The sequence below is a fragment of the Crinia signifera genome, chromosome 1, assembly GCF_055691185.1.
Source record: "Crinia signifera chromosome 1, ASM5569118v1, whole genome shotgun sequence".
NCBI lineage: Eukaryota > Metazoa > Chordata > Amphibia > Anura > Myobatrachidae > Crinia > Crinia signifera.
Window position 1 is genome coordinate 198,479,093 of NC_139217.1, and position 22,663 is coordinate 198,501,755.

Consider the following 22,663-nt stretch of genomic DNA (forward strand, 5'->3'; position numbering starts at 1 on the left):
GGGGCAAGTCTGTCTCGCCCCAGAAGGGGGGCAAGTCTGTCTCGCCCCAGAAGGGGGGCAAGTCTGTCTCGCCCCAGAAGGGGGGCAAGTCTGTCTCGCCCCAGAAGGGGGGCAAGTCTGTTTCGCCCCAGAAGGGGGGCAAGTCTGTTTCGCCCCAGAAGGGGGGCAAGTCAGTCCGGTCCCTGAGGGGGACTCTGCCAGTCCGGTCCCTGAGGGGGACTCAGTCCATCTAGTCTCAAGTGGTATCATAGAAGCTGTGTCCCCGGAAGGGGTGGCCATATCCTTGTCTGAGGTCCCAAAGACCACAGCCTCAGCAAGGGTCTTGATGGCTGCAAACCCGGTGAGTGTTTCGGTTTTGACGGCCTCTCGGGAGGCTTCAGAAATCTTAGCCCCCAAGGTTGTTGTTCCCATAGAGAATTCCAGTTCTGAGGTCCCAGAGGTGGATGTCCCTACGTCCATCGTGTTTGATGGAGATCTTGCCCATTTTATTGCCCTGGTTGGACACTATGTTTCCCTGTTTGAATCTGGACCATCTTCAGGGGTCACTTGGGCTAACATTGTAGACCTCATCATTTCTGCCTTTAGGGGTAGACCTCAGACATGGGCCTACGAGCGGATCAATGCTGGTGACCCTTGTATCCGAGATCTATCTTCTTTCTGTGATGCAGTTATTAAGAAGTTCAGTCCCAAAAAGAAGGATGGGGTTCCACCAGCTCCTGGAAATGTGGTGCCCAGCATAAGCCAGGGGCTTAAGGACCTGGCTTCTGGAGACTCACAGTCTCTGTTTGTTCGTTCTTCTGCCTCATCGCTTGGTCCGGAATCCAGGAGTTTAGCTATTGGTTTTGTCTCACTGACTCCTGACAAAATTTTTTTGGACACATCTGGTACCTGTAATTCTGGGTCTGGGGAATCCAATAAGAGTTCTGCCTATGGCCAATTAAGACATTCTTCCCTTTCTGAGATTCCGTCTGTTAAAAAGACTCTCATGATCTCCTCAGATCGAGACTTCAACTCTGTTTCTGATTTGGTAACCCTTAGCTGTGATTTGATAGAAGGTACCATCAGATCTGATAATGTGTGGGGCCTTAAACTGCTGATTCCATCAAAATCTAGGAAAAAGAAAAAGAAGAAGCATTAATCTTTTTCCGCTTTCCTGGATCATCTTGTTTGTCTTTTTGGTTGTGCCCTGTGGTCACCCTCAAGTGGGGGCACTGAGACAAGCCGTGGTTTTAGCTTGTGTTCACCTTTCTGTTGCCTTTGCCCCGTTATCCAGAATCCAGATACATTTAATTTTTGGAGGTCTGGATTTTGGGGTCTGTTGACCCCTCCTCAAGGGGGGGGGTACTGTCAGGAACCAGTCTGTTTTGTTTTCTGTCAGTTTCTGTTTGGCATTTTGACTCACTGGTGACCTCCAGTGGTAGGTCTGTTGCCATTACAGCCCTGTGTTCTTTGAGCTATTATTCACAGGCTGTGAGGTATTAGCTCGTTAATCATGAGCAGCCTGGAGATTCACCAGCTGTTTCAATCACCTGAGGCCTTTATAAGCCATGCTCTCCTGGGGATCTGTGCCAGTGATAGCTTGCTGTTAGCTGCAGATATACTGCTCTCTGGTCCTAGGTCCTGCTCCTGTTCCATTCAGTCTGGATTCTGTCGGAGTCCTTCTCACTTCAGTCTGGGTACTTTTTTCAGCTTGTCCTGTGTCGTCTGGGTCCAGTCAAGTGTCCTATCCTGCTGCAGTCTGGATCAATTATCATTGTCCCCTTGCTGTCCTAGTCCAGGGACCTCCAGCCGTGGTGCAGCCATTGTCCAGCTGCCGTCTCACTGCGGTCACTGTGCAGCCGTAGTCCAGCCGTTATCCAGCCGCCCGATTGCTGCGGTCAGTGTCCAGTCTTGGGCCGGTCACGTAAGTGCTCCAGTGGAGCCTGGTTCCTTATTCTTTATTCCTACGGGCAAGCGGCCCTTCCTCCTTAGTTATAATCATTATTATCCTGGTTCTGCTCTCCGTGGTTCGGAGAGGCCCACAACTGTGGGTTTACGTCTGTTTTGGGGTACCGTCACTTTAAGAGTACTATTTTTATGTTGGCGTGTGTTTGGTTTGGTGGCACCCTATTGTTGCTTTGTTCTGGTGTTTGCGACTCGGTCCCGCTGTCCCGTCCTTGGCCTGGTGCCGGTTAGTCAGGGTTTTTTTCAGGTAGGCCCGTTAGTTAGATCTGCCTTTTGAGATACCCCCTGGCGATCGCTCACCCCTTGTCACCACATAACACCTGGCTGCATCGGGGTCGGAGCAGGCTTAACCGGCTCCTTCGAACGCGGCGGCTACAGGCGAAGCCTAGCACTACCGCAGGGGTATTCCATCTGCCCGGGGGACTCAACAGAGTCAGTGTAGGGTTTCGCTGTGGCCGTTCTAAACAGCGGTCCCAGCTGCGGGCTCACGCCTGACCTTTTTCCTCCTGCCAGCTGTCGTATCACCCAGAGCCCAGGCGAAAACCATAACAATCTTCTCGTCTCCGGCATCGTGTTGTGTTGGTGATGTCACCGTTAGACGCCCGGCAGGACGCGGCGGGAGATGTGAACAGACCCTTCAGGTATTTAAACTGTTTGTAATGTCTCTATATATCTCTTTTGCACCTTGATAAAAGGCCGGATGGCCTTGAAACGTTGGCTAAAAACTACACAGCCTGATTTTGTCTTTTTGTGGGAGTGCCGCCTCGGGGGAATATAAATGGGGGAACCGGGAGCTGCTGCAGGCGGGCAGATTTGCGGCTGGTGGGCGAGCGTCTCTTTGGGGCGGTGCAGCGGGCTGCATACACACACACAGGCCCTTATTCTAATCGGATCGGTACGGCCCGCGTGCGGCCGTACCGCCGATGTTTTTACTCTGCACATGCGCAGAGGTGAATCTGCGCATGTGCAGCCCCCTTCGCCGCAGACGGATTTCGTCCGCCGCAAAGGGGGCGTATAGGGGCGTGAGAGGCATCATGCCCTCATTTCCCTATGTGTACGCCCCGCGTTTCATGGGCGTTCCCATGCAAACGCGGGGCGTACGCATGGTAATGAGGCCATGACGCAACTCATGGGGGCGGAAAGCTGACGTCGCCGGATGTCAGCTTTCAGCCCCCATACAAGCTACCACACGGACGATTGTCCGTGTGGTCTCAGCTTGCGGGAGCTGCCGCGGCGTGCGGACCTGCCTTCGATGGTCGACGACCATCGAATGCAGGGGGCAGCTCCCACCATGGTGGAGGCGTAGCCTCCACCATTTTTATGCGGTTCGCCAGCCGTCCGTGTACGGACGGCCGTGGCGAACCGTAGGGTGGGCGGGGATTCGTCTGGTGCGGTCGGAGCCGCATATGCGGCTCGACCGCACCAACCAGAATAAGGGCCACAGTGATGATAAAACCAGCCAACGAGGGACTTCCCTAGCGATGTTAGTTTTGACTGGTTTTGAGGTGAAAATCATCAAGTGTGTATGGGCCTTAAATAACAAACTCAGGTTCAGAGTCATTCCTTATTCTGAAGCTGCAGTTAAAAAGACACGGAACAATAAGCCTATTCTTTTTTAAATCTATTTACACATTTTCTTTCTTTCTGTTAAGGTGTGTACACATGGGGCGATATGATTGCCGGCGATATATTGCTAGCAATCAGCGATGAAAAGGAGACACTGCTACAGTCACGGGGGGGGGGGGGAGACCCGAAGGTAGGAGGGAGGGAGGGAGCAGCGTCACAGGGCAGGGGGGAGAGAGACCCGAAGGGAGGAATGAGGGAGCAGCAGCAGCCGACGCTGCTGCTGTCACTTGGATGGGGGGGGACGCGAATGGAGGAGGGAGGGAGATTTTTTGGGGCATATTCGTATTTTTGGCATTTACTATGCCAAAAATAAGAATTTTCGTATTCATATTGATGGGACATTCGTATTTGTATTTACAAATACGAATGATTACACCATCGATAGAATACGACAAATCACCATTCAAAAGAATGGTGATTCCTGATTTACTAAGCGGTCATATTGACGGCCGCTAATTGGCGTGAAACGGCCGCGAATGGTCGGTCAAATACGGTCAAATACGGCAGGAAAACACATTCCCCCCCCAACAGCTGTAACCAGCACCAGGCTGGAAGAGCCGGGGCTGGTAATAAAAAATCAGGAGGGATACTACAGTACCTGTGAATTTATAAGCTGAAAGAACGCAGCGAGAACTTCCCCCTTATCTTTTAATAAACAACTGAATAAAGTTAAAAGTTTTAAAAAGATAAAAATTGGTTTTCTTTTGTTTGGAGTGCATCCATAGTGCAAATCTTTTTCTTCTTTCCTGTCACTGCTTGCCCGGATAGCACCCCTGCCACATTACAATAAAAAAAAAAGCTGTCCTCCAGAATCCCCAAAATAAGAGGGATTTCAATATAATTGTGTGCGGATTACCAACCTCCCCTTCCCCTATCCTTTCCCAACCTATGATATGCATTATGGATATATTAAGTAAACTGATGCTAGAATATCACACATGGTCTAACAAGTGGGACTGAGATACATATATTTATATATGGTCACCTTGAAAAGCTTCTTTAATACTTCTAACAGATCTTTAGTAAAGTTCTTCTGCCCGAGAACACAGAACAGCAAAGAAACTTTAAACATCTCGACTTGCTTTGACAGGGCGGGTGCCGGCAATGATGACCACAATGTCTCTGATAAATGACAAGCAAGCAATTGACAATGACATTAATATTAGTTATTATTAATCAGTCATTACTGTTGCCTATAAAGGAAAATAAGTATGCGAGGTTAACCTGACCAGACACATTATGCAGAAAAATTATAAAATGCAATATACACTATATACAAAAACGGTATATGGTCGTGAGGTCGACACTATTAAAGGCGACATACATTGGGTCGACCACTGAAGGTTGACAGGTCTTAGGTCGACATATAAAAAAGGTCTACCTGGCTAAGGTTAACAGGATCAAAAGGTCAACACAAGCATTAGGTCGACATTGGGAAGGTTGACAGTTAAAAAGTCAACATGGGTTTTCTTTTATAGCCAACATGTGCCGACAGGCGGTATCTCATGCCCTACCATCCATTAGGGTTTGGAGGGAGAATAAAATAGTGTGCGGAGCATAGCAAGGCATCAAGCTCGAAGCATGGCTTTGTTGACCTTCCTGATGTCTACCTCATGCTTGTGTCAACCGTTTGACCCGGTTGATCTTAGCCATGTTGACCTTTTCATGTGTTGACCTTTAGTGGTCGACCCAATTATGTTGACCTTAATTTGGTCGACCCAATGACCCATACAAAACTACTAATAAATAAATAAATATTTTGTTTATTTTTTTTATCATTTGCTTACTCACTTTTTCCAAAACATGTAAATCTGCTGTAGTGGCACTAGGTGCCAGCTTAGGTTGTGCAGGCATTTCTATATTGGCACCAGTATTATAGAGCAGGATTTGCATAAGATGATGCAGGGAATGAGGGTGATTCAGATTTGTTAGCAACGGAAAAACTGGACAAAACCATGTTGCACTGCATGTGGGGAAGATGTAACATGTGCAGGAAGAGAAATGTGATTTGAGTGGGGTGTGTTCAAACTGAAATCTAAATTGCAGTGCAAAAATAAAGCAGCTAATATTTAAACTGCACAGAAAAAAATAGCCCTCCTAGATCTAACTCTCTCTGCACGTTACATCAGCCCCACCTTCAGTGCAACATAGTTTTGCTCAGTTTTGTGCTTTTTTTTTTGCTTTACTAACACAGCTGAATTAGGCCCCTAGTATGAGTTATGCTGTGTACACACGGGGGAGATATATTGCTAGCAATATATTGCTTGCAATATATTGCTGAGTAATATATTGCTCAGTGTACTTGCAATATATCTCCGCAATATATTTCTCAGCAATATATTGCTCAGTTTCCAGTTTTTCAGAGGGACCAGCAATTTTCCCTGAAAATTGCTAGCAATTTTGACTAGATTTTTTTTACCCTCTATTTAAATTCATTTATGATTGACATGGGTTGTGGGAAGTCCTTCTGGAAGGGAATAAAAGTGTATATGGTGTATATACAGATGTAGCAGGGGTCATCTTTGTAGGGGCAGGATAATCTAGCGGCAGCAGCCGCTAGTGCCCCACTCCTGCCAGGGGTGTGGGGGCACAAGACGGTCGTGCGGCCCCTGCCACCCCGACACCAATGCCCCCTTCATTTATATTGAGCCCACATACTATTGGTGTGGGGCAGCATGGTAATGCTCATGCTGCCCACCGATGGTGCAAATCACCATCGATGGGCAGCATGAACATAATCATGCTGCCCGACACCAATGCCCCCTTCATTTTTTTTCATGTCACATACTATTGGTGTGGGGCAGCATGGTAATGCTCATGCTGCCCACCGATGGTGCAAATCACCATCGATGGGCAGCATGAACATAATCATGCTGCCCGACACCAATGCCCCCTTCATTTTTTTTCATGTCACATACTATTGGTGTGGGGCAGCATGGTAATGCTCATGCTGCCCACCGATGGTGCAAATCACCATCGATGGGCAGCATGAACATAATCATGCTGCCCGACACCAATGCCCCCTTCATTTTTTTTCATGTCACATACTATTGGTGTGGGGCAGCATGGTAATGCTCATGCTGCCCACCGATGGTGCAAATCACCATCGATGGGCAGCATGAACATAATCATGCTGCCCGACACCAATGCCCCCTTCATTTTTTTTCATGTCACATACTATTGGTGTGGGGCAGCATGGTAATGCTCATGCTGCCCACCGATGGTGCAAATCACCATCGATGGGCAGCATGAACATAATCATGCTGCCCGACACCAATGCCCCCTTCATTTTTTTTCATGTCACATACTATTGGTGTGGGGCAGCATGGTAATGCTCATGCTGCCCACCGATGGTGCAAATCACCATCGATGGGCAGCATGAACATAATCATGCTGCCCGACACCAATGCCCCCTTCATTTTTTTTCATGTCACATACTATTGGTGTGGGGCAGCATGGTAATGCTCATGCTGCCCACCGATGGTGCAAATCACCATCGATGGGCAGCATGAACATAATCATGCTGCCCAACACCAATGCCCTCTAAAGACAGCCTATGCACTGACTAGTGCGGCTGTGGGGCGCGATGGAGGTGTTGGTGCTGGCACAGTGGGGGGGAGTTTTGCGCAGCAGCTTCTGTGCTGTATGCGCGGGCAGGGACGGAGGAGGAAGCAGGGGGAGGCCGTGTATGTCACGCTGTGACAGGGAGAGTGGGCGGGTCCCGGCCAGCGTGTCACTCTGACAGGGAGGGTGGGCGGGTCCCAGCCGGCGTGTCACACTGTGACAGGGCGTGTGGGCGGGTCCACAGGTCCCGGCCGGCGCTGGACATAGTAGGTGTCGCTTGTCGCTGGTGCACAGTGCTTTGTGCACCAGCGACCTGCAATTTTGTGCAGAATCTGAGGAGCAAGCTCCTGCGACCAGCGACCATGAAGCGCTGGCCGCGGGAGCGCGCTCCCAGCCATTTATCGCTGGCTGCACATGAAATCACTGGCAATATGGTCACTGAGCGACCATTTTGCCAGCGATTTCATGACTAATTGCAGCAGTGTGTACGCACCTTAACAGGTGTATTTGTTTGTAGCAGTTCTAGCATGAGATATTTTGTAAAGAGAGATTACTTCGGCTGTGTATGCCTCTCCACGTACTGCTAGTTTTTAGAACTACATCCTGGGAACTTATAATAGATATGGACCCAGAAGTATGCTAGGCAAATCATCCAATCCCATTAGTGTTAAGCCAAAAGGTGTGCACACACACTTCAAATTGCTTTAGATTCTATGTCCGATTCCATTTTCCATTAGATTTGGCTTTAGATCTTTGCATTCAATTTGGCATTAGATCTGTTCTTTTGCATTAGATATTGATTTCGATATCGAATTCGATTTACATTCAAAGTACAGTGTACACATTCGATTTACTGGATGGAATTCAATATTTCCTTGCCTGCACAGTCTATTTTTCTTTTCGACATAGAGAAAACGGGAGCGCGCATCGAATCGAATGCAGATCGAAAGCATCTTAAAAACCATTCGATTTCGATTCGATTTTGCTTCTATAAGCAAAATCTAATCGAAAACCTGTCAAAATTGAAGCATGTGTACACCCCTAAAGACAGTTTTGTGGTGCACAGTCACTGCATATCTAAATGTAATTGTGTATAACATTGAGGCAGTGTTATTGTATGAATGCAAGTGTTTGGATGATTTCTTTATCTTTGGAGTGTTCTATCCCTTTTTTTCTAGATGTAGTTATAATATTAATTGCACCTCATGTTTAGTAAATGACAGTATTTATAATGTAAGAGGACTATTAATACAATAAGAGCAGTTTTAAGATTCTGGGGGTTCAGGGCACATACAGTAAATCAATTAAGAGCATAATCGTTATAGATTTACAATCCGAAAATGACCCTATTATACAGAAATCCACATTATAATGAAACATAACAGCACCAGATTATTAAAGAAACACACATACTCCTTGCCAGTAACAGTATAAGAACTCAAGAATGTAACATTTAATAAGGAGGTGCCATCAGTGCCTAGCATAAGGTACAGTACACAATTATTAACTCAAATGAAGAATTAATAAAAATGTAATATTACTAATGAAATTTATATTATGTGCAGGGATGTCTCTAGGGCCAGGTGAGCGGTGCAATAAGGCCAGTGAAAGCATAGTATTCCATGCAGTTTTGGTGTTCAGCATGGAATACTGTTGAAAATGTCTGTCCCAAAATGGCCACCACCTCGGAGGAGATAGCTCTGAAGATGGCTAGAAGAGACTCTTCTAGTCACCTTCATTTTGGGAGGGATATCTGCAATAGCAGCTTATGTGAAAGGTGGTAGCAGGCAAGGACATGATATTGCTGGGAAGGAACTAATATGTGTGTGTGTGGGGGTGGTGATGCGAATAAAGATGCTGCAGCCTGCCGTTAGAGAAACGTGGCAGCGGAAAGAAACCCCTGACAACAAGCAGGGTATTACTATTTGAGGATGCCTCACTGGGGAATATAATATGGTGTCAGGGGTGCAAAGGGGCAGGCATTTTTAATCAGTGTGCTGTTTGCCGCTACCGGTTGTAAGGTTTGGGGAGCAATGTGATTGTATTTTTTCTGGAGAGAAATGTACTTTTTTTTTCTGTGGAGGCCAATGTATATATGTGTTTATGGGGGGTGTACATTTTTTGCTATTTGCACTGGGAGACACACAGATTTAAATGCAATCTAAAATGTTAATAAACTTATTTCTATATACTGTAAATAATTATTTATCATTTATAAAACTCAAATTAGTATATCTGATGTTATCTACCAGCGAGACTGTTACATAGGATAGAGACCAGCCTCGAGGCAGGAGACAGACTAAAAAAACATATATAAAATACTATTCTAGAACAAATGGTAAGCATGGCATATTATTTGCTTAGCACCCTTTAAAAGTACATAAAATAAATGAACGTACCCAACATTTTTAGAGCATTTGAGCTGAGGTTATTGATAGCAGAGGCAAAGGGAGCTACCAATGACAAGCAGGTGCTTATGATACATGCGGAGAGGCAATTTGCCAGTAACAGATAGACAGACAGAGCCTCAAAGATATTTGGAAGACCCTCAATAGCGGGAATCAGGTCATTTTTCAAGCTGGAGTATATCTGTGAGGGAAAAACACAAAGAACAATATCAAAATGTGTTGTTATTTCTATCACATCTCCAGTGATGGACTTTCTAAGTTCGATTTTTGCTTGGGAATTGTAAATAGTTAATATTCTCAGATTGCAACTGGAAAAGTGATTACATGTGCATTATGACAATTATTTGAGTAAACAAGTGATCTGGGACAGTGCTGTAATATAACAACAACCCAGTTACATTCTATAATAGTAGCGGGATGGGAGTGCTGGTTCTGCTCCTGTGCCAATTTGCAGGATCATTATGCAGATCAAATATTGGCCCTGATTCTGGTTGACTCGCTAATTTGTGAAGCTCGCAGCCTATTGACTATGCAATTCAGGGCCGAGTCCATTAGCCAAGAGAGCCTGCACATGTACATAAATCATTATGGACAGAAACACAACATCGCTCCCCTGTGTGAACGCACAGGGAGCGATAGAACCAGAATGACGCCCATTGTGTACCGAAGGAGTTCTCTGGAAATGCCCTGATATACCAGTGGTGTGTGCTATATTAACTTTGGGGCTCCATAACGGTTAGACGTAAGTAAACTTTTCAGCGCACCTCTATTTGGGGACCAGTACATGCCTTCTTCTTTCACAGTGGGCCTCATTCAGCATGGCTCGCTAAACAGTGTACATATGCTGCTTACCATGCCCATAAATGCCGGGTGCTGCTTGGCTGAATGCCCGCCCCCCTGTATGGGAACACATACCCTTGCATGCAGCCAAAGCTGAGGAGGGCATTGAGGTCATGTGACGTCAGCCGCCCGCCCCGAGCAGAGAACCCTCTTGTCACCAGGACACAAACTAACATGTGCCAGAGGGGAACAGCTCATTTGACTCCAAATCACTTACAAGGTCAGAAATCCAACTGTTTTTCCAGAGTTCTGTAAATAACGTATGTGCGGCTTCTAGATCAATACTTGGACATATGTCAGATGGAGAAGACCTGAAAGGATAGAAAAACAAGCATTTCTTTAGGAAAGTAGAAACACTGATACAGCAGTATTAAATATGCTAGAGCAGGGGTGGCCAAACCTGTCCTCAATATCTACTGACAGATCATGTTTATCAGCCCACCTGTGTATCTATAGTAGGAATGATGCAGCATGTTTGAAAATGTGACAGTTAGTAATGACTACAGCTGTGCGCCAGCTAGGGGATTTGAAAAACGTGAATCATTGGTAGATCTCAAGGACTGATTTGGCCAGTTCTATGGTACCGAGGCTGCTACAAGTGTTTAATTCAGCATCTGGGTCCCACATGTGTATGGAAAGTATAGATGGCATCAAGAATTGGCACTGTGTCAACCGATCGGAAAGTAAATACCAATATTTAATAATAAAATCCCATATCAAGCCACCTTGCTCAATATATACATATATATGGAGGGAGGTTTTGGCATTTCTGTGAAGATTTTAATAAAAACATTGTTTGGAAAATTCTTCTCATTTGCTTCATTGAAGGACTTTTTGGAATATATGGACTAGTATAATTGATTGGCGCTGTACCACTATTGGGGAAGATATATATATATATATATATATATATTGATTGATTGACTGACTGATTGATGGATAATATACTGCTCTATTGATCTGTTCCTGGATGGAATGGATGAAGGGCAGCGGCGTAACTATAGCACCGCAGCCCCCGCCTCTGCAGGGGGGGGGCGCTGTGCATGTGGGGGCGTCGGGGGCTGCGGTGCTATAGTTACACCCCCCCCCCCAATCCCCCGCAGACTTACCTATCTCGCTGGTCCCGGCGGCTCCATTCTTCTGCTGAGGACCACCACAAAATGGCCGCCCCCATATAGCACACAGTTCTCTGAAACTGTCTGCTGTATGGGGGCGGCCATTTTGTGGTGGTCCTCAGCAGGAGAACGGAGCCGCCGGGACCAGCGCGTTAGGTAAGGCTGCAGGGGATGGGGGGGGGGGGGGTTGCATGGGCGGCGGGGGATTGGGGGTGCTTGGCGGGGCGGCGGCGGGGGTGGGGGGCGCCCCCCCCCTAACAGCGTAATTCATCATTGCTGCTGATCTGGACCAGTCGCCCTTCATCCATTCATTTGCACATACATCTGATTTGACGAAAAACACTCTGCATTGCTTCCAATTTGGATTCATGCCTATAATAGTATCTACACGGTAAGTATACTGTTGACCTTCTTGTAAAATTGGCAATATTATAGGAACAGATAAATAGAGCAGTACATTTATTTATCAACATACAGTATGTATATAACTATAAAGCCTGCACAAAGCTAGTAGATGTAGTTTCACTCGCTGCCAACAGATGGCAGTGTTTCTGAGTAATACAGACACTAGACATATATATATATATATATATATATATATATATATGACTGTGTGAGCGCGGCACTCCAACTTCGGCTTCCAAATGAATCTTTAATGACCCGGTGCCCTCCAAGTGACAGACAGCCCAGCCGGACTGCCTGGATACTGTAGGAGCTGGACTGGAGGCAAAGCCTGGGGGTAGGCTCCCCTGACAGGGTTTGTAGGGAGCTGACTAGCAGTGTAATCATAGGAGGAGTGTTTAAGGAGAGGGTCATAGGGGGAGGGTCTTAACGGGGTGTTGGAGGGGTTTATAAGCGGGGTTCAGGCGGGAAATAGGGGTCACTGGGAGATTTTTCTTAACAGCTAAACATCACTGGCATCTCCCATGGCTTCCCCAGGCAACGCTGATGCGGAGGTGACCGCTGCGCTGGCTTCCCTTAGGGAGGCAGCGGGCACCAGAGGGGCAGAGTGGCTGCAGCAGCAGATGTCAGGTCTGCTGGGGGGACTGGGAGCAGCAGCGCAAGAGGCTGCTCCAGCGGGTGCACGGCCTCGGAGGTCTAGGCCTCCGGAGCGCTTCAGCCCATCTGTGTCCCCCAGGGTTCAGCGCCGTTCACGGAGCCCCGTTAGGGACCCTCCAGGCCTGGCTGCGGGCCAGGCAACGCCCGCCCGCAGGACCAGGTCTGGGAGGAATCCGACCAGCAGGCGGAACCCTCCGCGCGGGGGGATCCCCCCCCGTGCAAGAAGATCCAGCGGTGAGAGGTACTGGACCAGGAGCGGCGGGGCATGCTGCTGCCCAGCGCGGGGTGAGTCGTGCCAGGGGGGCAGAAGTACAGGCTGAGGAACGCAGGCCTGGTACACGGAGCGAGCGGCGCACAGCTGGCTCCGCCTCCAACGAGGTCACGCCGGCTGGTGCTGTACCTGAGGGTCGGGATGACAGGAGAAGAGAGATGTCAGCGTCAGCAGAGGATGGAGAAGTACCTGGTCCATCATCGTTGGCTGGGGCTCGTCCGGACACTGGACCTGCGGCTGCTGGGTTCACAGCCCCCAGGCAGCCTGGTGAGTCTGTCTCTATGTTTGTTAATGCTTTAGCGCGGAGTCAGGGGGGGGGAGGGTCAGCCCTCCAAGGGGAAATGAGCAGGGGCTTTACTGATTTGTTGAGTGGTTTTGCAGATTGGTTAGTAGGTTTGCGACAGGGGGCGGGGCCGGCCCTGGCGGCGGCGTGGGCGCCGCAGACTTCGGGCACGCCAGCTAACTATAGCGTGCCTGTCAGCAATAGTGTGCCGGTCAACGGTGGGGCGCCGGTGGGGAGCGGGGTGCCGGTATCTGGCGGTGAGCAAAGCAGCAGTAGTGCGGGGGCGGAAGGGGGCAGTGTGGGGACGCAGGAGGAGAGTGGGAGGCTCAGTGACACTGCAAAAGGGGAGGTGTATGTATGTTTTGAGGGGCCGTTGGGGGCCCACCTGAAGCAGGAGGTGAGGGATAAGATTTGGAAAGGGGAATACGTGGATATATTTGCACTGCTCCCGTTAGAGCGTTTTAATCTGGATAGGCCTCGGAAGGAGGAGAAGGAGGAGGAGGAGGAACGGCGGCGGTATCGGCTGATACCGAGGTCATTCACGAACTGGTTGCAAGCATTTGCTATTTTAGCTAGTGTGATTGGAGAGAAGGCACCTGACAATTGTTCAGGTTTGTTTTGTTACATGGATGCGATTGGGGAGGCGTACCGTGTGTATGGGGGCCTGGCTTGGCTCAGGTATGATGAGCAGTTTAGACAGAGGAAGGCTGTGCGCCCTAACATACGTTGGGACCATAAAGATATTGCTTTATGGTTAAAGGTGACGGCCCCCATGAAAAGTGGGCAGCCCTTTCGTGGGGAAGGGGGGGGGGCCGAGGGAGGCCACTAATGGGACGGCCATGCAGAAAGGACTCTGCTTTGCATTCAATGACGGGTCGTGCCGGTTTGGGGCTAAATGCAAATTTAAGCACGAATGTTCCTCGTGTGGAGGGACCCATGGTGCAAATAAATGCTTCAGGGGGAAGTCCCGGGACGGTAATTCTAAAGGGGGAGACACCAGTTTGGCTGGAAAGGATGCTGGGCTATCTGCGTAGGTATCCTGACCAGCAGACAGCCGTGTTGTTGGAGGAGGGGTTTAGGGAAGGTTTTAAGATACCTTCCGATGTGCAGGTTTCAGGGGGTTTTGGGAGGAATTTGAAGTCTGCAAGGGAGCATCCGGAGGTGGTGCAGGAAAAATTGCTTAAGGAGGTGCAGCTGGGTCGTATGGCTGGACCTTTTGGGTCGGCACCTTGGCCAGATTTGATAGTCTCTCCATTGGGGGTGGTGCCAAAAAAGGAGGCGAACAAGTTTCGTCTTATACACCATTTGTCTTTTCCAAAAGGGGCGTCGGTCAATGATGGCATTGACCCCGACATCTGCTCGGTGGTCTATACATCGTTTGACGCGGCTGTTCAGTGGGTGAAGCGGTTTGGGAAAGGGGCTCGGTTGGCAAAGACTGATATTGAATCGGCGTTTCGTTTGCTGCCGGTTCACCCAACTAGTTTGCGTTTGTTGGGATGTTGTTGGGACGGGGAGTTTTTTGTTGATCGATGTTTACCAATGGGTTGCTCCTTGTCGTGTGCTTATTTTGAGGCCTTTAGTTCTTTTTTGGAGTGGGTGGTTAAGGATGTCTCTGGGTGCAGTTCAGTTATTCATTACCTAGATGACTTCTTATGTATTGGTCCTGGGGGGACCGGTGTCTGCGACTTATTATTGAGGACTGTTGAAAGGGTGTCGGCAGACTTTGGGGTCCCGCTTGCACCAGGTAAGACGGAGGGCCCTGCGACTGTGATCAGTTTTTTGGGTATTGTCATTGATACCGAGAATATGGAGTGCCGCTTGCCTGAGGAGAAATTGCTGGGTTTGAAGGCTGAGGTAGGGAGGGCAGTGCTGTTAAAGAAGATTAGATTGCGGGAATTGCAGTCCTTGCTGGGTAAATTGAATTTTGCGTGTCGCATTATGCCTATGGGCCGCATTTTCAGCAGGAGGTTGGCAGCAGCGACAGCAGGGGTGGCCCTTCCTCATCATTTTGTCAGATTGGGTAGTGAGTTGAAAGGGGACTTGCGGGTGTGGGCAACTTTCTTGGAAGCTTTTAACGGCAGAGCCTTGTGGATGTCAGACACGTGCGTGGCTACTGAGTTAGACCTCTTCACAGATGCGGCCGGGAGTGGCGGTTTTGGGGCATATTGCCAGGGACATTGGTGTGTAGGCCGGTGGCCGGAGTCTTGGGTACATAAGGGCATGGTCAAAAACTTGGCATTGTTGGAGTTGTTTCCTATTTTGGTTGCAGTAGTTGTTTGGGGGGAGTTATTCCGCAATAGGAAGATTTGTTTTCACTGCGATAATTTAGGGGTTGTCATGGCCATTAACCAATTGTCGGCGTCTTCACCGCCAGTGGTCACGATTTTGCAGCAGCTAGTATTGGAATGTCTGGCCTTAAATTTGTGGGTGGTGGCTAGGCACGTGCCCGGTGTCTCTAACGGCATTGCGGATTCTTTATCTCGTTCACAGTGGGAACGTTTCCGGGAGTTGGCACCAGAGGCGGACAGGGAGGGGACCGGGTTCCCGACTCGGCTCTGGGCTCTGCTGGACGGGTAGTGGATCAGCTCATCAGGGAATCTTTGGCCCCGAATACATGGTCGGCATATAATCAGGAATGGAGGAGCTGGTTGGAATGGCGTGAGGTAGTAGGTTTGAAGGAGGACGATGACGAGTTGGCTGTCTTACTATATATAGGCCATTGTAAGGAGATTGGTTGGTCAGTAGCAAAAATCACGCGCTGCATGGCGGGTTTGGCTTTTGGGTTTCGTGCAGGTGGCAGGCCTGATGTTACTAAGAATTTCCTGATTGCGCAAGCTTTAAAAGGTTGGAGGAGAGGATATGTGGTGCAGGATCAGAGAAGGCCGGTGTCCTTCCAGTTGTTGCAGAATATGGGCATGAAGTTAAGGGAGGTCTGTAGTTCCAATTTCGAGGAAAGGTTGTTCGGGGTAGCTTTTTCGCTTGCCTTCTTCGGGGCACTGCGGATAGGTGAGCTAGTGAGCCCAAGCGTGTCCAGGCCGGGGGGATTGTTAGAGGAGGATGTGGATTTATACGCGGATAGGGTGGAGCTAATGGTGAGGAGGTCTAAGACGGATCAGTTAGGGAAGGGGAAGAAGGTGGTTCTCTTCTCTGTACCGGGGTCGGATATGTGCCCGGTGGCACGCCTGAGGAATTTTAGGGAAGTCAGGGTGGGCAGGGAAAGGGATCCCTTGTTGATGCATGCAAATGGATCCTTTCTGTCAAGGTTTCAGTTCACAAGTGTATTTAGAACAGTCCTACGGACGTTGGGCCTCAAGGGGGAGGAGTACGCGGGTCACTCTTTCCGCATTGGGGCTGCAACTGAGGCTGCTAGAATGGGATTTGGGGATGAGTTAATTAAGCGTATTGGGCGGTGGGAATCGTCTCGCTTTCGTTCTTATGTTCGTATAGGGGATTGTTGAGGTTGATTGTGTTCTTTTCTGTTTTAGGGCAGCCTCCGTGCCTGATTTGGATTTTGGGACATTCATATGTCTTTTGGGGAGCGTTACGGGCTGATGTCAGACCGAACGGCCGCCAGCTAGGTTTGGATAGAGAGGAGGCAGTGGTTCGCTGGCTGGGGAAGCGCGGTATGGTATGGAGTGGAGTGTTGCCGGAATTTCACCGTTTTGTTTGGCTCGATAGGGCCCCCGACATATTAGTGTTGCATGTGGGTGGGAATGATCTTGGGGGCAGACCGTTTAGGGAGTTGATACGGGATATCAAGTTTGATCTCCTACGTTTATGGGCAATGTGTCCGGAAGTGATCACGGTTTGGTCGGATATTGTGCCACGCCATTATTGGAGGGATGCACGGTCGGCTGATAAGCTCAATAAGGCACGTATTAAAGTTAACAGGGCGATTGGGCGCTTTATGGCCAGGAACGGGGCTGTGGTGGTGAGGCACAGGGAACTTGAGTCGGGTGCCGGGGCATTTTGGAGAGGGGACGGAGTGCACCTGAATGCTGTGGGGATAGATGTTTGGTCTTTGGGACTACGAGAGGGAATAGAAACAGCGTTCCGGATGTGGGGGGGGGCGCACGGGGTTAAGGGTTTAACCACGTGCTTGGTGGCGGAGGGGGGTCCTCGAGGTTAGTGGCATTGAGGCTTAATTATGCGGCGGGGAGGGCCCCATGAGGGGGCTGGACTCCCCTGGGTGAGGTTAATTAATGAGCACTGGGTGTTGACAATTGGTGCCCTCGAGCCAATCGCTATCGGCTGGGGGTAAGAACTCCTGGAAGTGCTTAGAGGTGTGGATAGATTTATTGAGGGCCTCGGGGACCACCTTCCGTGTGAATGTTTTGGTTATTGTTAAATTGTATTGTTTTAATAAAGATGGCTGCTGTGGCCAATTTTATCCAACAGGAGAGTCATGTCATTTTTGGGTGGATAATTGGGCACAGCGATTAGACAATACCCTGTCATGTAGGAGCTGGACTGGAGGCAAAGCCTGGGGGTAGGCTCCCCTGACAGGGTTTGTAGGGAGCTGACTAGCAGTGTAATCATAGGAGGAGTGTTTAAGGAGAGGGTCATAGGGGGAGGGGCTTAACGGGGTGTTGGAGGGGTTTATAAGCGGGGTTCAGGCGGGAAATAGGGGTCACTGGGAGATTTTTCTTAACAGCTCCCACCCACCCTCCCTGTTTTTTATAGTTTTTAGGTAGAATAATTGATAGGATGTCTTTTTGTCACAGTGGCCTGTGCGGAGGGGGGTCCTCGAGGTTAGTGGCATTGAGGCTTAATTATGCGGCGGGGAGGGCCCCATGAGGGGGCTGGACTCCCCTGGGTGAGGTTAATTAATGAGCACTGGGTGTTGACAATTGGTGCCCTTGAGCCAATCGCTATCGGCTGGGGGTAAGAACTCCTGGAAGTGCTTAGAGGTGTGGATAGATTTATTGAGGGCCTCGGGGACCACCTTCCGTGTGAATGTTTTGGTTATTGTTAAATTGTATTGTTTTAATAAAGATGGCTGCTGTGGCCAATTTTATCCAACAGGAGAGTCATGTCATTTTTGGGTGGATAATTGGGCACAGCGATTAGACAATACCCTGTCAAGACGATTGCAGGGATGTGGCGGGCACTCGGAAAAAAACAACCAAAGACCAGGATAGTCACCAACGTTTCTGAGCTATTACAGCTCTTTTATCAAGGTGCACCTTGATAAAAGAGCTGTAATAGCTCAGAAACGTTGGTGACTATCCTGGTCTCTGGTTGTTTTTTTCTGAGTGCCGCCGCATCCCTGAAATCGTTATTTTATTATTAACTATTGGTGTTTACTTTGCCATTGGTTGACTCAGTGCCACTACTCTTTTTCTTGTATGTGTGTTTATATGGGACAGACTATGCCACATTAGTGGCTGCTTCACAACACATTCCACGGCAACGCCCAATCTATACCTCGGTATATCATTTCTTCTGGAATGTCATACATACATTTTATCAAGTTTTGCAAAGTTTCCATTGTAGAGCAAAACAGGAGTGTAACTAAATGGTGAGGAGTGTGGCACTGCACACAGCACCTCAGGGTAGGGGGCACTGTTGGAGGGATCTAGAGAACATGGTCCAATGCTGAATTAACTGTGCAATTAGTGAACAGCAGTGATGGATTTCTCACTAGGGAGGTCAGATGCCTAGGGGTGACATTTGCTGAGGGTGCCACACAGATGGAAGCAATAACAGCCCTGGATTTAGGTTAGCCCTCATCTTTGGTGACAGCTGCTGCAGGGGACACCTGAAAAACAGTTTTGCATCCCCTATGCTGGGAACATGAATGGGCTGCATTACAGCATATAATTATGCCAAAGATAAGCCAATATATTAACAGTTAAATACGTTGAAGTGTATTATGATGTAATAAACAAATACATCTAATGTTAACAAAAAAATAAGAAGACAATACTGTATGTGCAACATCTTTGAAACCTGTTATTATTGAATCAATTGATTTTATTTTTCTAAACATTAGATGTATTTGTTTATTACATCATAATACACTTCAACATATTAAACTGTTAATATATTGGCTTATCTTTGGCATCATTATATGCTGTAATGCAGCCCATTCATGTTCCCAGCATAGGGGACGCAAAACTGTTTTCTGTCAATAAACATAAGTGATATGTAATATGATACATTAGACCAGGCATGTCCAACGTTGGCCCTCCAGATGTTTTGAAACTACACATCCCAGCATGCTTTGCAATAGTTTTAGCATTCTCTAATAGCAAAACTGTGTCAAAGCATGCTGGGATGTGTAGTTTCACAACATCTGGAGGGCCAACGTTGGACATGCCTGCATTAGACAGTTTACACTGTTACTTGTAATACTTTTTGTAACAGTTACTGTTTTTCAATAACAGACTGCAACAGTTATTTCGTATTTATGTACACAGAATTGTCTATCTTTGTATATGCACTGCAGAGAAAGCAGCATAAATCCAATTTCATTTATTTCAGCGACACTGTGAAATCTACCACTGCATAATAGCCCTTAATCAGACCTGATCGCAGTACAAATTTGTTCTCAAAGTGGGCAAAAAAATGCTGCACTGCAGGTGGGGCAGATGTAACATGTGCAGAGAGAGTTAAGGTCGCCCTACATCTACAGATCTATTGTCAGATTTGGCTGGTTGGAACAAAATCCTGGTAATGGATGAGAGCAAATGACAGTTGACCATTTGCTTTGAAATGCTGGAAACCTGCCAAAAACTGTCATTCAGATATTACCAGGTGTTTGTTCCAAACAGCCCAATCTGACAATCGATCTGTAGATGTATGGCCACCTTTAGATTTGTGTGAATTATTTTGTTTCTGTGCAGGGTAAATACTGGCTGCATTGTTTTTACACTGCAATTTAGATTTCAGTTTCAACACACCCTACCCAAATGTAACTCTCTCTGCACGTTACATCTGCCCCACCTGCAGTGCACTCCTCCTCCCACTTAATATTGGCTCTTATTTCCCATCTGAAGTTGTATCTAGACAGAACTACTTGTAACCACAGCCAGTACCTTATGTCCACCTAGTACTTCATGTCTGCCAATTCCATATTCACCCTAACTCATCTACAAGTATTACCCTTTATTGTGTTTACTTAACTTCATGTGTCCAACTTCTATGCCCTTAATTTTTGACTAGGTGTATAGGGCACTCCTGTGTTGGGGGCTTATGAAACACTACAGTGGTGGGTGTATTTGGGACACTGTGGTGGCATCCAAGGCTCTATGGGTGTATGGATTACTACTCTGGCAGGAATATGGGGCACTATAACAAAGTTCCATTTGTGAATTCATTATTAAGAGTTTATTTTTATATTTGTGATCACACCAGTCTACATGTTGTCTAATAAATATACATTTTTAGCTGACTAAAACTGCTGTATTTGCTTTTTAGATTGATGTATTAAGGCTTTCTATTAGGGATGCTCATTGGAAACTTTTTGTGTTTTGGTTTTGGATCTAGATCTCCCTTCGTGTTTTGGATCTGGATTGGCTTTGCCAAAACCACCCTTTCGGGTTTTGGTTTTGTATTAAAAAAATAATAATTACCCTCAATAACATTCATTTCCATTCATTTCCAGTCTATTCTGAACACCTCACAATATTATTTTTAGGCCAAAAGTTGCACCAAGGTAACTGGATGACTAAGCTAAGCGACACAAGTGGGTGGCACAAGTTTAGAAACAGGCAGCTCGTCTGGACTGATACGGCACACATGGCAGCACCCCTGGAATTATACACAACACATGGCAGTACCCCTGGATATAGAACATATGGCAGCACCCTGTATTGATTTGGCACACATGGGGCACCCCTGGAATTATACAGCACACATGTCAACACCATTGTAATTATACGGCAGACATGGCGGCACCACTGGAGTTATATGGCACCAGTGGCGGTTTTTACCTATGGGCTGCAGGACTGCAGCCCCCCCAGGTAATAACCACCACTATCTCTGCCTACAGTGAAGCCAGATGCAGTCTGTGAGACTGCACTGCCTTCACTGTGACAGGCAGTTATTTCCTATTGGAAGTCTGACCTGCCAGTCACTCAAGGCATCCCATCGGTAGGTGTTCCATCCCTCCGAGATGCCTCTCTCTGCGCAAATGCGCGGCAGCCCCCAAAACGGGTTCTGCGCATGCGCAGTACCGTGGACCATACTGCGCATGTGCCGGACCCGGGAACCCGATCAAGCCTCCGGGGGCTGCCCCACAAAGCAGACTGTTCTCTGAGCACTGGGTAGGTGTGGGAGCTGAGCGTATTTAGGGGCTATTGCTACATACCCTCGGGACGTGCAGATCTACATGTCTGCGGTCTCAGCGCACCTGCTCCCATTAAAATATCCATCACAATATGGCCATCGCCTCACAGCAGACAGTTATTGAGTTTTACATTACGCCACTGGCATATACGACATGACATGGTTTTCAAGTTCCACTTTCATAAAAAACATACCATACCACCGTATATATTCAAAAAGGTAAAATTAAAGCATTTTTCTGCGGCTATTGCCACCCTTAGACCGCAGTAATAGGACTGCAGCAGTACATAATATGATACGTAATTCCATTCCTTAGGTGTTTTATCTTGGTAAATGGAATCTAAGTTTAGCTAAATGTACTGCACTACGACTATAAAGGAGCAGCTAGGATTGGTATGTAGTTTATCTTTTTGATGTTACGGATGAACTTATCCATAAATAAAGTCATATTTTTCACTTACCGGTGCTTTAAAAAATTTGCGATCAGGCAAGCAGGTGAAGAAAATATCTTGCTTATTTCCCTGCAAAAGAGAATTTTAATTATTATTTGAGAAACTATATTATTTATTCTTTCTGTTAAAAATTAGACCAACATTTATTCTTGGGAAGCCTTATATCAGAGGGAGTTGTGGAGCATCAGGTTTCAGCGAGAATTAAACAAATAGAGGTCTTCAGAGTAAGGATGTGCACCTGGCACTTTTCGTGTTCCGTGAAACGCGTTTTGGGTCTGTATCTCTGGCAGTGTTTTGGATCTGGATCTGTTCCAAAACCAAAATTTTCGTGTTTCTTGTTTTGGATCTGTATTTTTCTGCCAAAAAACATAAAAATCACTAAAATAGCAGAATTTGGGTTTTGTTTTGCTCCTACGCTATTATTAACCTCAATATCATTAATTTCCACTCATTTCCAGGCTATTCTGAATACCTTACAATATTGTTTTTAGGGCAAACTGTTGCTGAATAACTATGGTAAGCCACACAAACACGTGGCTCATCTAGGAGTGGCACTGCAGAGGCAGACAGGATGGCAGTTTGAAAAACTAGGCCCTAAAAAGCACATTGTCCTTGGAATTGAAATAGAGCCAAGTTGATCTGTGGCACCCCAGTCTGTAACACCTCGTTCTGACAGGGACTGCTTTATTGGGTTGCCCAGCAACCATAGAATGTGGCCGCCAACAGGCTCCGGGAGCTGAGGGGTTAAGGAACAAAGGGTGCCAAGGAGAAGTGCTCCCTTACCTGATTGACAGTGCAGGCAGGCGAAT

General features: G+C 47.5%; 1 protein-coding gene across 3 annotated transcripts in view; it reads right to left on the reverse strand.

Moving 5' to 3' along the window:
• Window positions 1-22,663, reverse strand: part of LOC146066743 (putative E3 ubiquitin-protein ligase HERC6) — a 437,857-nt gene that overhangs the window by 375,843 nt on the left and 39,351 nt on the right. For all 3 annotated transcript variants that reach the window (XM_083179134.1, XM_083179133.1, XM_083179132.1), the window contains exons 10-13: window positions 21,864-21,923; window positions 10,600-10,693; window positions 9,534-9,723; window positions 4,556-4,692 (exon numbers count right to left, since the gene is read on the reverse strand). In XM_083179134.1, the coding sequence (XP_083035260.1) occupies window positions 4,556-4,692; window positions 9,534-9,723; window positions 10,600-10,693; window positions 21,864-21,923 (481 nt within the window). The remainder of the gene's footprint in view (window positions 1-4,555; window positions 4,693-9,533; window positions 9,724-10,599; window positions 10,694-21,863; window positions 21,924-22,663) is intronic.